This window comes from Neofelis nebulosa, chromosome 5 (genome assembly GCF_028018385.1).
Source record: "Neofelis nebulosa isolate mNeoNeb1 chromosome 5, mNeoNeb1.pri, whole genome shotgun sequence".
Lineage (NCBI taxonomy): Eukaryota > Metazoa > Chordata > Mammalia > Carnivora > Felidae > Neofelis > Neofelis nebulosa.
In genome coordinates, this window is record NC_080786.1 from 114,398,511 (window position 1) to 114,415,220 (window position 16,710).

At 34.3% G+C, this 16,710-nt stretch overlaps 1 protein-coding gene and 1 non-coding gene across 8 annotated transcripts in view; both read right to left on the bottom strand.

The window, feature by feature from the left end:
* The window catches only part of EPHA6 (EPH receptor A6), an 872,130-nt gene that overhangs the window by 730,277 nt on the left and 125,143 nt on the right, over positions 1-16,710 (bottom strand). For 2 of the 7 annotated variants that reach the window (XM_058731670.1, XM_058731669.1), the window contains exon 3: positions 15,852-15,971. The exons of the other annotated variants lie outside the window; for them this stretch is intronic. Coding sequence is in view for 1 of the 2 variants with exons in the window: in XM_058731669.1 (XP_058587652.1) it covers positions 15,852-15,899 (48 nt within the window). In the remaining variant the exon portion in view is untranslated. The remainder of the gene's footprint in view (positions 1-15,851; positions 15,972-16,710) is intronic. 7 annotated transcript variants of the gene reach the window in all.
* LOC131513343 (U2 spliceosomal RNA) lies at positions 14,678-14,868 on the bottom strand. The gene has a single exon (XR_009262558.1). It is a non-coding gene; the product is annotated as a U2 spliceosomal RNA (small nuclear RNA).

A 16,710-nucleotide genomic window follows, 5' to 3' on the forward strand; every position in this document is an offset into this window, starting at 1 on the left:
TGAGGTGGGATAGGGGTGGGGCTGTTCACCAAGTGCTGTTAGGCAGTTAGGAGGGTAAAAAAAATGATGCATGCCAGTACTGGTGCCAGCAAGGTAGAGGGAGGCTATAAAGATAGCATCTACCAGTGTTGAATACTCAGAGACTTCCAGCAGACTTTGGCCCATCTGGCAGGTGCTTTAAGTTTAGCAAGTAAATCTCCTCACCTATGGCCTAGGCTTTTTCCAAACTGCTGGTTTTTTTGCACTGTGTACCAGGGTGAATAGGTTTGCATGTGGTCACTTTGAAAGCAAAATCTTTTCCCCTACAGCCCTGTGTTTCCCTTGAACATAATCCTCACTGGTTTTCAAAATGAGACATTTCAGGGGCTCATCTCTCTGGTCCAGGACTCAAAAGCTAGGGTCCCTGGTATGGGGCATAAACCTTTTTTCTCCTTAGGGAGAAACTCCATTTATATCTGTTTGTTTTTGTTTTTTGAGATCCCTCCTCATTGTGGGCAGGTATGGGGTTTCTGCTGAGAGTATGTTTCTGACTCTCCTATTCATCTTGGTATGGTGGTCCCTTTTGTCTTTTGTTATGGAGGTGTTAAGCTAGTTCTCAGATTCTTTACAGAGGGAATTAGTCCATATGTAGCTATATATTTGTTGTGTCTGTAGGAGGAAGTAAATGCTCCTCCTATTTCCTCTGTAAAATGCTCTGCCCATTTCCTCTGACCTTTTGGGATGTTCTAACATCAATTCTGTGCATGACAGTTGTTTTTTTTTTTACCCCCTCAAACTACAGAAGCTCTATGTACACACCACATCAGAAGTGCTGACAAATTAACATCCCCATGGGAAAAGCCCTCAGCAAATAACTCATCAAATTTAGGGTTTGAGACATGTGTTTTATACCATTTCCCTGAATGTCCTGGTGGTATTAAGCTCCAGTTATCCATGGTATTCACTAGCTTAATAAAATATCTTTTATTGCTGTCATCCTTTTTCTGCATCACTTTTCCTTCCCAACCCTGCTCCCAAATAAACTACCTGAATTATCCTCTCACCATTACCTTACAGGGGAACTGCAACTAAGTTAGTTTGTACAAAAAATGATTCGGTAAATGGATTACTCACTGGCCAAATGGTTGCAAGGATTCTACTACTGGCAATGATTGGGGTAATGACAACCCCTGGATTCTAGAGTATCTAAATTACTAACATCCTTACCTATGGTAAACTAAGATGTCATAAGGTGGAGCTATTACGTTAGTTTATGTAGTAACTCCAGGATTTGAATGACACTGCAGTAGCAAAGGTAACTATAAGAAGAATGGTTACTGTTAAATGCTATCAATGCACTGAAAGAAAAAAAAAAAAAAGGATATACTCAACTCAGTAGCATCCAACTCAGGAGAATAGAGTGAAATAAAGGTTGTTTTTTTTTTTTTTAAATGGTATTTATAAAGATACTAATCTGTAGTGTAAAGGCAGTCAGGAATGCAAAGCAAGCTTAGGACCTGGTTGTGCAAGAAACAAAACTGCAGAGAAGAATGATTTCACAGCCTAGTTGTGTCTCTTAAATAAAGTCAGGCATATATATGGAAGGATCTAAGACTCAGAGAAGGAGATGAATGGAAATCTTTGAGAACCTGAATCCCCAGATTTTCCTAAAATGGGTGGCCCTGCAGAAATAGCTCATTCACCTTTGCTAAAGGAGAACAGCCTCCTTTTGCCTGGGGAATATTCCGTGGCTTTTTCTCAGGTAGATATCTGGTAAGATGAGGCCAGCCTTCTTCAAGATCTCTTTTTCCACCTTCTTCAAGGCTTCTAGGCCAACAAGTACAGTCAATTCTCAGTGTAACCCAACTATAAAAGTACTCCCCCTTCACTGGGAGGGAAGGGATTATTGATCAAAAGAACTATAAGCCCTGGCTAATATGTATAGGCAGAATTGTGAAATGATGCCTGGGAATAGATCTTAAGACAATTAGACAAGGAAGGGCATAATATAAGGCCAGATAAAAGAGAGTTGTTTAATATGGGACCCTTCATCTGTAACCCAGAATTTAATGACACCTAGAGTGGTCATTACATGCTGTTAGGATGTTTAGGATACTTATTCGAAGCAGGGATTAGGGGAGAGGGTGATAATAATCTAGGGTAAAAAGGTAAAACTACCTATGACAAGTTTTGATGAAGGGATCAAAACTTCAGAGAGATAAACATACAACACTAGCTGCATTAAATAACAGTAAAGAATCCACCAGTTGACTATATTCCTGGGACAGCCCTAAAGGCACATTTCCCTATAGCCAAAAGGAATGTGCTAATGAGAATAGCTTCATCTTGAGAAACTCAGTTGGGATTTATAGACCAGATCTGAAAGTGCAGTTGGAGGTCTGCTTATGAAACTGGTTCCCTAGCTAGAATAGTAATGATGGGAGTTTGGAATAGCAGCAGCAAGATGGTAACACTTAAATGTAAGATGAAAGGTGGATGTAATTGTTCTAAGTGCCAAAATGGGCAGCCAAGCTTGAATGGCAATCAGAGGAAATGCACATGCAGGGATCTGTGGCATTGGCTAAAAGATCATGATGTTCTAAGAAATGAGATAGCTGAGACACCATGCCAGCATTGTTCGATACCAAAACCAAGGAATTTCAAGACCAGAACACATCAAAGCTAATATCAGTGCTGACAGTGAAGTTATTATACCAGACCCACATTCTGCACTACAATATTTCTCATACCCCAAGCCTATCAACTAAATAGCAGGCCAAGTCCCTTTGAGAAAAATATCTATAACACCAGAGAGGATATCACAGGTTCTAGGGAATCAACACATACTTCAAGAAGTCCTCAACCAAAGGATTCTAGAAAATTAGTTTACAAATATGGCAGGTCACTTGTGTCCGGTGGCAGATAACCCCAAGGTAACTCCCAAAGACATTTCGTGTACTTGAACCATTTTCTCAGAGTCTGTTTATGTTTGGGTTTTAAGATCTCTGCAAACCTTGCCAAAATGAAATCATTATTTTAACTTTTTTGCTCCTTTGTCTTTTCCACCTTGCTTATCATCTTCTTCCATACTATATCTCTATCCATCCAAATTCTACTCATACTTCAAGAAACTTACAAAGGCTACATATTAAAGCTTCTTTAATCACCCCAAGTAGAGTTTTGCTCCTGGTTTCATGAGCAATGTAATCATTACTGGAAAAAACAAAACTCAAAAAACATAATATTCAGGCCAAGGATTCCATATTTTCACAATGCCATTTAGTGCTATGTTGACAGGAACTTAACAAGTGATTAAAATTTAATAACTTCTATTATTCTTTGTAGTTACAAGGTACTCAAGGCCATAATGCATTCCCCATTACAGATTCTTTACATTGAGAAATAGGAGAATTTCATTAAAATTAAGTAAAGCACGCTTCTGCATATATGAAAAGATCCAGAAACTAGAGGTCCCATTTTTTATGTTCATTTGGTTCAAATTTTCAAAATTAAATTGAGAACCTCTGTGTGTAACATGGCAAAGTCCTTAGCCATCCAACACTGCCAACACTTACTTTTTCTCCTCTTAATGTCTCCAAATACTCTTCAGCTTCATAGACTCTCTCCCTTTGGGTCTTATGTTTTGATCCACCAAAACCATTGCATTGCTGTTATCCAAATTCCTTTTAATGACTCTTTGTTATTTTCCAAATCACTCTGCACATTATTCCTCCTCTGTTCAATACACTTACAGTTAGGTCCAGAAGTATTTTATTTCATTCAATTTCTATTTTTCTCATCACTGATTCAAATTTTCTACACTCGTATTTCCTCTCTTGAACTGGGTTTGTGGAATTACCTGAACAATTTTCTCTTCTTTTTTATAAAATTTTATTTTCATGCCCTCCTGATCACAAGTACAATTCTCCTGCCAAATTAATTCATTCAGGTCTTTGCAAAACGTTGTCTTCTAGCTTTCCAGGAATCCTTCTGTACGGAATTCTAAGTTCTGTCACCTGCTGTTTACTTAACATATCTTCTTTTCATTCCAAAGTCATAACATTCAACTAGAAGGAATTAAAAAAAAAAGCTAACAGAGTCCATCAGATTTCCTCCCAGAATCTCAAAAACTTGAGAGCTGTTTCCCAGCTTTGGGTTAAGTGCATTATTTGTATTCATTTGAATTATGTTGGGTTAGAAGCAGTCTAGTCAGTTCAGTGGGTTATAGCTATCAGAATATGCTTAAACTTTGTGATTCACTCATCAGGATTACTTACTATCACCTATGTAACCTCTTATTAGCAGTTTCTCAATAACCTTCAAGGAAAGAAATTTTGCTTCTAATTACCAGTCTCTAAGCCATTTCTCTGTATATAAATTGTTATTTCTTCAGAAGGTTTAGGAAGGCACTTGTAAAGAAGTGCATATGTATTGAGTAATGTTCTAAAATTTATTTTCATGTTCTTTTTACAGCATGGAACATTTTTCCATTTAGCAACCTTTGACACTAACCTGCTGAAACATTTGCTCAGAAATGTAGAGGGCATGTTTACCCCATTTCCTACTGAATACTAATTCATATAACTATGAAAAAAGCATGTGTTTTAAACATTTTTATCCCTTAGCGCTACCAGCAAATGATTCTTCAGCTGATTTCTTCAAAACATTTTTCATATCACACAAACACAGTCTGTATTTGCTCTTACTTATAACACTTTTCAAGTGACTCCTATATTTTAATTAAAGTGCACTCATCTGAAAAAGTCATTAGCATAATGTGTAAGAAGGTGGGAAATACGAGATTTACTAACATGGATAATAAAATGAGTGTTGTTCATTATATACCTTTTTAAATCATTGAACTCTGTCTGTGATGGTTAAAATAAAGATTATTCAATAAAAAGTACCACTCAACCCTTATTTCTTAAAATTTCTGACTGCCTCTATAAATTCACACCATAGTATCTTTTTCTTAGGTCACGTATTCCTTTTGCCATTAATCTTGAAATTTACCAAAAAGGAGTTAAGGGACTGGGAATACTGATACAAGTATTAAAAAAAAAAACAATCCGGGGCGCCTGGGTGGCTCAGTCAGATTAAACATCTGACTCTTGATTTTAGCTCAGGTCACAATCTCACGGTTTGTGAGATTGAGCCCCAGGTCAGGCTCCACACTGACATCATGGAGTCTGCTTGAGAATCTCCTCTCCCTCTCTCTTTGCCCTTCCCCCGCTTGCATGTGTGGTCCCCTGTTCTCTCTCAAAATAAATAAATAAACTTAAAAAAAATAAAATTGAACTAATCCTAATTTCCACAAGTTAAGTGGAAATTCTTCACATACCAAAACTGCTTCCCTTCTGCCTCCATGGAAAACATACAGTACTAAATAAATATTTTTTGCATAGACATTGAAAAACCATAAACAGTATGAATATCAAGTCTATTCACATGTATGAATAAAACTCATTAAAATACAAGGAGCCTGAATATATGTAACAGATATAACATGTCCATGGATAAAAACACTCATTATTATAAAGATACATATAATCCATCTTTGAAAGATACCTTGTCAGCATATATCAAATTTAAATTTTTATACCCTTTGATATAGTATGTCTACTTTTAGAAATATGCTATAGAAATACATCATAAGAATGTTCACTGGGAAGTACTTCTATTAGGGAAAAATTAGAAACAAATGAAAGATCTATAATAGGTCAATGGATAAATTATGGTTGATTTATACTTTAGAATACATAGAAATGTTAATATAGCTCATTAATCATTCATATAATTCAATAATTCATTCAATAAATATTTTTTAAGAACCTGTTATGTGTCAGATAGTGTTCTATTTAGGGCACACAACAGTGAAAATATAAGATAAACTCTCTGCTTTCACAGAATGTTTATTAGGTGATAACTTATTTTGAAGGAAATTAAGAAGAAACATTATGAAATATCACTGGTGAAAACTGCTATAGAGAAAAATAAAGTGAAGTAAGGTAAGGGGGCAGTGAGTGAAAGAGAAAGGTTTTCTTTTATAGAAGATAACCAAGTGATATCTGAAACTTAACTGAGGGGGCAAGACAAGAAGAAATATGGGGGAAGAGCATGAAAGGAGTAGGAAGTAGATCAAATTGCATGAGTTGGGAGGAAGCACAACTTATTTGAGAAACAGCAAGGGGCCAGTGTGACTGGAGTTCAGTGTGCAAGGCAGGGAGTGGTAAAGAAATGAATTCAAAGAGAAAGCTAAGAAGAAAGACCACTAAGACTCAAGCAGGTATTAGAGGATTTTGACTTTCCGTCTTAATAAGATTTCAAATGACTGGAAGGTTTTGTCATGAGCAATGATGAGATCTGGCTTACCTTTTAAGTGGGTCATTCTGGTTATATGGATAATAGGCTGCAGAAGGCAACTGAAGGAGGGTATCAGTGAATATGCTATTGAAATAGTTCAAGTGAGAGGAGATTAAAATAGCATCTAGATTAAAATAGCAGCAGTAAATGGATACTAGATATCTTTTTAAGGCTGACCTGATAGGATTTGCTAATCATTTGGATATGGAGGGAGGTATAAGAGAGCAGGAATGACAAGTATGAGATGTATCAGCACATGCTGATACAGAAGGTTGCCCATGATGTTATCAAGGGAGAGTGAAGAAATCTGCCTAAAACTGTGCAGAACCAGACCATTAAAAAAAAGGGGACGGGGCCTGGAAAGATAGATACATATAAAGGGAATTTTCAACTTTTACTGTTTGTGGGCCCTGTTCCTGGGCTCCCTGGGAAGCTATACTTTAACATTTAGCAAAGCCAAAATGACTCCATGAAACCTCAAAGCATGGGCTCTATTTCTGCCCCAGGCACTAACTGTACATGTGCTTAAAGAAAATAACTAAAAGGAGCATTCTAAATACAAAAGATAAAAAATAAGAGACTTCTCTGGTTCCCATAAGATTAGAGTCATACATCCCTGAACACAGTAGAAACTTAAGGTCTGCAAATTTCTGAAAAAGGTCTTTATGTAATAATTTGTAAATTTTAATTTAAAAAAACGTATATGGCCCTACACCAAATGTTCCCTTCCCAGAGCAGTCACTTGGGCTCAAACAAAACTTTCTTCCATTTTTTTTTTTTAGAAATTCTTTTTTTTTTTTTAATGTTTTATTTATTTTTGAGAGAGGGGTGGGTAGGGGCAGAGAGAGAGGGAGACACAGAATCCCAAGCAGGCTCCAGGCTCTGAGCTGTTAGCACAGAGCCCGAGGTGGGGCTCAAACCCATGAACCGTGAGATCATGACCTGAGCCAAAGTTGGACACTTAACCGACTGAGCAACCCAGGCACCCCATAGAAATTTTAAAATGTTTGTTTATTTTGCATCAACAATACTAAGTTTTAATAGTAGTTAACTCTAATAGAGGAAGTGGGAGCTAAAAACTTCACATTTTTTTACTTCATGGACTTTGATATCATTTGAGTATTTTATTATTAACATATAATTTGTATAATATTTAAAGCAATTTTAAAATTGTTTCTGTAGTGAAAGGAGAGATGGTAAAATGAGCCTTAAAATTAGAAGTGACTATAGTTCTGTTAATTCATTTATAATTTTCAATAATGTAAATATTATATTTACAAATACAACTTCTCAATAGTGATTTAATAATTTGAAATGTAAATCCTATACTTTATTTTTCAATGATATAAATGAATTTCCAAATGCAATTTCTTGTTAAAAAATTAAATATTTGATTGGCATACAACAAAGCATGGCAAACCTAAGTTACATGGTATGGTGGAAAACATAGGCTATGGAAAATCCAGAAAATCCTGAATTCAAATACTGACCCTGATACTACATAGAAAGTAAGCTTAGAAAACATCTATTATGTACTAGTCACTGTGCTCAGTGGTGCTTACCAGGCTATTCAACTAAGGCTCCAACAATAACTAGCTCACCTTCTTGTCTGGAGGGGGGTAGGAGAGGATGCTAAATGATGACAGTCTATGTCTGGTATAGTGTGGAAGAATGGGGACAAGTACTCAGCTTGGGTAATAAAAAAGGATTAAGTGTTCCGAGAATCTTGGCTTCTAGGATTAGGGCTACTCCCTTTTCTGCCTTTAGCTCAAACCATGTGAATCAGTTTCCTAGGTTGCTAAGAAATAGTAAGTGAGCTCTACTCTTTAATTCCTATCTTCACCAGAGACCATGCTGTTTCATGACTACCTCAGGTCACAGAGATCTCTTTTTTGTAAAATGCTATAAATGTATGGACTATGATACCAAGTTTGCATTTATAATGTACTCAGTGCACAGTTTTTCTGTCTTTGTAAATAAAGGAATGAGTTTTGGCTTAGGTCATGATCTTGTGGTTGCTGAGTTCAAACCCTGCGTCAGGTTCTATGCTGACAGTGCTGAGCTTGGAGCCTGCTTTGGATTCTGTGTCTCCCTCTCTGTCTGCCCCTCCCCGGCTCAGGGCTAAGGCTCTGTCTCTGTCTCTTTCAAAAATAAATAATAAATAAATAAAATAAAACTGAGGTCAGCCTAGATAGAACTTCATTAGTTAAAAGACACTGAATGAAAAGGACATTATTTTAGGAAGTGAAGGACACAAATATTTTAACGTTAAGACCATTAAATTTGTGAATATAAAGCATCTAATGTTAAGACTGAATTTCCAGTAGTCAATGTGGATCATGGGTGAGGCTCAGATAAAATTTCAGGGCAACAGAAAATATTTTGATTAATATCTAGCCTTCTATGATTATGGCAGCCACAGACAAGACGTTCTAGAGGGAGTAAGTTTAAGCAGTAGAGGAAAAATGGAGGAGAAAGCACTAAACACACTGATATTTAAATAGTAGGGACAGAAAAGAAAAAAATACAATTTAAAATTGTATGTGCATAGAGTCAAACATTTCAGAGTTAATTCTCCTCATGCCTCTTTCCTTCTTTCCTTTTTAATGTTTTTAAGTCATTAAAATTGTTACCTATTTTAATCCTGTATCATTCTCTTATAATCCTAATAATTATAGAGGTTTAATGTCATGTGCTATACTAATAGATAGTACTATTTAGCATTTAGTTTAATCATTTAATTCTCAAGATAATCCCGTGAAGTCATTAATTATTATGAACCAATCCTTACTATATAGAAACTGAGGCATAGAGTGGTTAGGTAATATCCCCAAAGTGACACAATAAATAATGGAGCAGAGTTTTCAATCGATAGCCCACCTTCTCATTAACTACATTACTTCTATATATTTTATATCATTTATTACAAGTAGTTACTTTTGTTTCATGTTATCATTTTCACTTTAATCACTTTAGTTAAATTCTATAATTATATTTAAAAGAAGTGAAAAACCACCTACAACTCCTCTCTGTTAATCTGTAACTTTGCCAGATTCTCATTTAAATTGGACCTGGTGTATACCTATGAATAAACAGCAGTGTTCTTGGTTTTGAATTAATAATCAAGTGCAACAGGCATAATAATCCGACACCAAAGTTTCATGCAACACCATCCTTGTTTGGTGTTATGACAGTATGTACGGCACACAACAAAATTCCATACATAGCAAGAGGCAAGAGCACAGCATGGCCTCCAAATGTCCCACTCACTCATAATTCAGCACACACAGTCAAAAGAGGCAATGCAGGGTGTATGAAGACAACCTCATTTCAGAAAACCAATCAGTGCTGGGGCCCCTGAAGCTTTTACACCTTGCTCTAATCCTCTGAGTATCAATATTGGTAATTATTACCCAGTAAGCCATCTCAACAATCGGTACAGGCATTTGGTTTAAAAAGTAACTTGGCAAGGTTCTCATTTATCTTGGATCTGGTATATGCTACAAATTCCTTGAATTTGTGGTATAAGGAGGCTTTCCAGAGATAGAGAAAAGATGACTAACCACGTATTCATACTTTCTTCCATGTTATAATTTGTAATATGAAATTATTTCATTTAATTAATATGTATTAAAATGTAATTACATGTTAAATGCTTATTGACTTTTTCTTAAAATTTAATTGATTTTTAAGATATTTAACCTCTTCTAACTTTCAGGGAAGCAAAGTAACATCAAAGTAAAATCTTACTGATTTGCTACATTTTCCTATAGGTTAAAGAGTGTACTGATCCCTAATATTTGAAATATATTTTAAAATATCCAAAATACCTAAACTTACACCAAAGTCAAATATGAACTATAACAGAATACAGACTGAGTAGTCACAAAAAATTTTAGTTTCATGGTGCCTGGGTAGCTCAGTCAGTTAAGAGTCTGACTAATTTGTGGATTAAGCCCTGTGTCGGGCTCAGCACTGACAGACAGCCTGAAGCCTGCTTGGGGTTCTCTCTGCCCCTCCCCTGCCTTCTCTCTCTCTCTCTCTCTCTCTCTCTCTCTCTCTCTCTCTCTCAAAATAAATAAATAAACATTAAAAAAATGTCTTCAGTTTCTTTTGTGTGGTAGTTGACAAGCAATAACAGAAAATGTCCTTGATGTCTTATAGGACATACCAAGCATATAAAGTACATATGAAAGCAATTGATCTTTAAACAACCTAATTTTTAAATGAGTATGTCTATTTTAAGAAACATACAAGTTATATTTTACCAAAGTACAAATGAAAATCCCAATTTTTGCCCTCATACTTATTTTAAAATGGTTGGGAAAAATTATCTAAAACATGTACAGATTTTCATTTTTTTTTAAATCACATGAATTTTATTGAGAAAATGTTGACTTATTACAGTTTTGCTCTATATTTTCTTTTCTCCACGTACATTTTGGAGGCTGATATTATTTCCTGGGCATCAGAATCATAATGGTTTTAATAATTGCAAATTTGCTCTCCTTCACTTTTCTGCAGCCTTTAAGATATGCTTAAAGTTCTCAATTTAAATCTATTGATTTTATTAGTAATTATAGATTCATATATTTTTCATCATCTATAGATATAAATCTGTAAGTACAGCTTTGTGCTGCACTGATTTTTACATTTTTTTTTACTTAACCCTCAAAAAATCTACAAAGTTTAGGTAACATTATTTTTGTTATTTTAGATAAGAAAACTAAATATGGAATTGTTAAGTGCTCTGATAGTCATACAGATCTATATTCTAATTTTTTCAGTCTGGGAGTATATGCTACTTACTAGAATAAGTTGAGAACCCATCCTAATTCCAATATCTGGCTTACACAACCTTCATTAGCCTTGGTCATATACAAGTTAGCTGCTCATTCAATTTGTCCACATGTATAATTCAGATAACATAGGGCAAGTGAAAATTATTTCATTTCAGGGAACCCATCAGCTCTGGGGCTCCATACTGGACAACACAGGTCTATAAGTAGAATAGACTCTTAGGGGGGATGGTAAATAAGGAATCACAAAATCTACTTAGCGCTTGCTATTTCTACTAATCCAAGGGAAAGGTGATGCTATCATGAACCAGAGTGGTTACAATAATGGTTTTAAAAGGCAACCAAGAGGGGCGCCTGGGTGGCGCAGTCGGTTGAGCGTCCGACTTCAGCCAGGTCACGATCTCGCGGTCCGTGAGTTCGAGCCCCGCATCAGGCTCTGGGCTGATGGCTCGGAGCCTGGAGCCTGTTTCCCATTCTGTGTCTCCCTCTCTCTCTGCCCCTCCCCCGTTCATGCTCTGTCTCTCTCTGTCCCAAAAATAAAAAACGTTGAAAAAAAAATTTAAAAAAAATAAAAATAAAAAAAAAAATAAAAGGCAACCAAGAAACAGACTCTTAACTATGGAAAACAAATTGATCATTACCAGAGGGGAGGTGAGGTGGGAGGATGGGTTAAATAGGTGATGGGGATTAAGGAGTGTACTTGTGATGAGCACTAGGTATTGTATGGAAGCTTTGAATCACTATATTGTACACATGAAAATTATATTACATTGTATGTTAACTAACTGGAATTTAAATAAAACTTAAAAATAAATAAATAAAATTAAAATTTTATTTTAAAAGAAAAACTTCTGTACATATTTATAAGGAAAGCCACAGAAATTTGCCGTTGAACCCATTGTAAAGTTTGAGGTAAATGTTAAGTCAAATATAACTCCAAGTTTTTGTTTAGAGTTACTCGAATGCTGGATCTCCCTTTTATGAAACAGCGATTACTGTGGAAGGAACAGGAAGAGGTGATACTAAGGAGTTCAGATTTGCATAAGTTATATAAGATGCCTGACACACATCCAAGCTGAGCAGGTACAATTCTGGATGCACAAGTCTGAGTTCAGAGGAGAAATCTAGGCTGGAATATAAATTCAGGATTTAGTTAATATAAAATCTTAAGGCTCAATAAAACCACATGAAGACTTTATGGCAATATAAGAGTCAAGTTACTGATCCTTGGAGGAGAAATCAACCAAGGAAATAGAAAACATAAGAAAAGAAACAAAATAGAGTGATGTTATGAAAACCAACTGATACAATTGTTTCAAAAAAGAGGTAACTATTATATATGATTAATGCTGTTGATAGCTCATGTAAGACAAAGGCTGCCAAATTTGACAATGTGAGCATTATAGGTGATCTTAAGATGAGTTTTTTTGGCAGAACAGTTGGACAAAAATCAGACTGGAATGGTTTTGTGAGAAAAGATGGGGAATACAGATAGCTCTTTCATGGAGAAGTAATGAGATAATATATAGATAATTGTTCAAGGATTTTTTAGAGAAGTGTATAGTAGCTGAAGGGGATGAACATATGGCAGTATATTTATATGGACACATATATAATACAATTACAATTGATGATGCATTAGATTAATACTACTAATATTAAAGAATACATATCATGAATTGCATAATTCACCTTGCTTATATTTCAATGATAATTTCCCAAATCTTAAATTCACTTTCTTTGTTATCTCCTTTATGTTAATAGTTAATTTTTATAGTTTATTCCCCAGGAAAATAAAGATTTCTAGCTCACCTTTCATCTACAATTTTTAATATGATTATGTGCATACATATATATGTATGTGTACATATATAAATATATACACACACCTGTATGTATACTCACATACAGATATAAATATGGTCTGTACTGTGAGACAAAATGACAGGTTTAAACTAAATTATCTCTTAGTCCCCAGACTATTTCTAAAGGACTATAATCCTTTCTTACAGCCTCTCCAGAGACTTGCTTCATTCATTGAGAGCAGTTATGCAGAGAGCTATTGCTAAACTTCACCTGTCACTATAAACTCCTAAATATGATCTACTTATGACCCTTTCTTCTTGACTGGAAAAAATATGTTTGGCACTTCAATTAAAATTATTTATTGATTAATAAGATTAGTTAAGTTATTTTTTTCTCTATCTCAACCTGTTAGAAAATTTTGTTCCTTGGTCCATTTTTCTCTTAACAATTGCTGCCTCTTTTCAGTTTTGCTAATCCATACTATAAAGAAGTTAGAGCAGCTAAATTTGTCAATGATGCTCTCATTATAAAAAATAACCCAGGGCGCCTGAGAGGCTCAGTCGGTTAAGCATCCGACTTTGGCTCAGGTCATGATCTCATGGTTTGTGGGTTTGAGCCCCGCATCCAGCTCTGTGCTGACAGCTCATAGCCTGAAGCCTCCTACAGATTCTGTCTTCCTCTCCCTCTCTGCCCCTCCCTCACTAGTGCTCTGTTTCTCTTTCTCTCTCAAAACTAAATAAAAATATTTAAATAAAATAAAATAACCCTACGTTATTCCTTACTTTAGGGTTTATGTTTTTCCTTCCTTTAGGGTTATTTTTATTATTACTTATTTTATGGAGGCTGATACTAAACAGTTCACTTTCACTGAATGTTTATTCAATGCAACATGAAAAAGTTAGAATTTTTAAAAATATGATTTGGACCACCATTCTAGTCTGTCCAAAATAGCAGTCTGTTAGACCATTAAGAAAAGACAGTAGCCACATATGCCAAAGTTGCTTTACAGTTTCCAGGCAGGTGAACCCATAAATGATTCTGAAATTAATAAACACAACGTATTAGGAATCAATAGCCTATTTTATATATAAAGCATGTTTTTAGGCCAAGTATTTTTTTTAACGTTTGAATTTGTACATTTAGTTCTATCAACAAACTTGCTATGTAATTAATATTTTATAATCAATTTATCTCACTTCATAGGAGACAGAAACATAATGATACATTGACATATGATCACTTCTATCAAGGAGTTTATAACTGAATACTAGGGAAAGAAGAACAAGAGTAACAAAACAAAATCCCCTGAAATAATAATTGTAATACAAGGCAAATGAGACGAAGGCTTTAAACCAAGTATAGGTTACTGTATATTTTTCTGTGAAGAAGTTGGCAAGACAATTATAAACAATTAGAAAGATATCTCAAACTTTAGAAGTAACACGCTGGGATTTAGTTGACATGTAGACATATACCACTGTAATATTACCTTACACATATGCAAAGATAATTCCTACTTTTGTGCACTTATTTCAGAATTAAACTGTCAGTGGTATAACCTATAGCTTTTCTTAGATCTTTTATTAAAAAATTAACCTCATTTATTATGTTCCCATAGTTAAATTATGTTTTTCATTCTTTATTAATATATTTTTTGATTATTGCTAGGTGATTATATCTTTAAAAAGGCTTGAATGTGGTGTGTGTGTGTGTGTGTGTGTGTGTGTGTGTAGAGGTGCACCATTCCTGGAAGTACTGCAATAACAGATCAACGCACAGGAATGGATGGAGCAAGCTACTATGCCCCCTCCCTCCTCCAAAAATCTATTTAATATATTATCTTTAAATAGAGGACATATCAGATACTAAGCTAATAAGAACAAATACTACACATGATTTAGCCAAAAGGCCAAGAAGCAATTGACTGTTTTTAAAAAAATACGTCAGTTACAATTACAATATGCAACTTCTATTCATGGAATTACTATCACACACACACACACACACACACCCCACATTCAAGCCTTTTTAAAGATATAATCACCTAGCAATAATCAAAAAATATATTAATAAAGAATGAAAAACATAATTTAACTATGGGAACATAATAAATGAGGTTAATTTTTTAATAAAAGATCTAAGAAAAGCTATAGGTTATACCACTGACAGTTTAATTCTGAAATAAGTGTACAAAAGTAGGAATTATCTTTACAGGTGTGAAATGTATCATTTCTCTTTATTGCAATTGCATTTCAATAACCTGAGTAGAGATTCATTATATTTCAAAATATACAAAATCTGAAATTTAGGTTCTGAGATTAGTCTTATAAAAAAATGCCCTTTTATGTTCATTTTGCTAACTCACTGACCTGTATCTCCAGAGTCCACCCAGATATAGAGAATTAACAACATTATATGAATATTTAGTTACGTTTAAAGTTTCACTTAGAATTAAGAGCGATAATATATACTGAGCTCGAGGTATTAGAAAAAAGAGCATTATAGAAATTATCTACTGCCATTTATGTAGTATATACAGAAGTGCTTGAAAAAGTTGATGTCATTTTTATAATAATTTAACATTAAACTCTAGTATAATGGATTAGAAACAGCTTTATATTTTTATAGTATGTATAAAACAGAACCATGATTTTTTTAATTAGCTAATTTTGCATACTTTAAAACCATTACATTTCAAAAATATTTCTGAGAAGCCAGATGTTTTCCACTTCATTTTTAAAAAATGAAGAAACAAATGTTAAGTTCAAACTAAAAGTATAGACTTTTTCATGTACTCAACTCTGGGGCCTAAAAAGACAAACTGCCAAATAGGAAAGAAAAATCTTTCTACTTAAAAATATATGTTATTAAGGAATATGTTGTTTTCCTAGAAACTTTTCCAACCTGGCTCCTATGGAGCTGCAGCATGTACATCCAGAGGAGAAGTAACATCAGGGTCTGGTGAGGTGGTCTCTTCAGTGCCTTCTCGAATTTTCCCCCCTTTTAGCAGTGTTGGAAATAGGTCTGGAAAAGCATAGGAAAGCTATATCAAATTTTCCTTATGAGGTTTTTTCCATACTGTTTTAGCAACTTTGCATGGTGAAGGTGTTATATGGTATGACACACGTATTCATTTTCACTAATGAGTCCTCTCATGTAAAATTAACAATATCCTCAAGAAAAATATAATTACATTGTATTAATTCAAATCAGGCTATATTTGAAATTATGCTTGTGTGAGTCAGATCAGAAACATCCTTAGAACTACACACACATAAAAATGATTTCTAAGAAAAACTGAAGTATTTAGGGTGGTATCCTTTATAAAAAATGAAATATGATGCTTTAGGACAATATAAAACTTTTGATATGTTATCTTTATAAGCTACATTTTCAAAAATATTTAAATAGTATATGGCCCTATACAGTCCAGAAAAAATGAAATGCATTGTTTAATGATGATAAATAAGAATTATTTCCATGTGTAATAATAATTTTACATACATATGTCACATATATATGAAATAGTTATAGATTTGTGTTTACCGAAAATGAAAGTATCACTAATTACATTTCTAATGAATTGAATGAAAAAGATAAGATTATATGTTGGCAAATATATATATCATCTTTAGTTTGTTGAAATGATCAGCATAATTAGTTACAACATGAAAAATATATTTTGATTTGATTCTTCCCCAGTATTAACTACCTGGCATGTAGTAAAACTATTGGATGATTTAGTTATAGTTGTTTTCTAAAA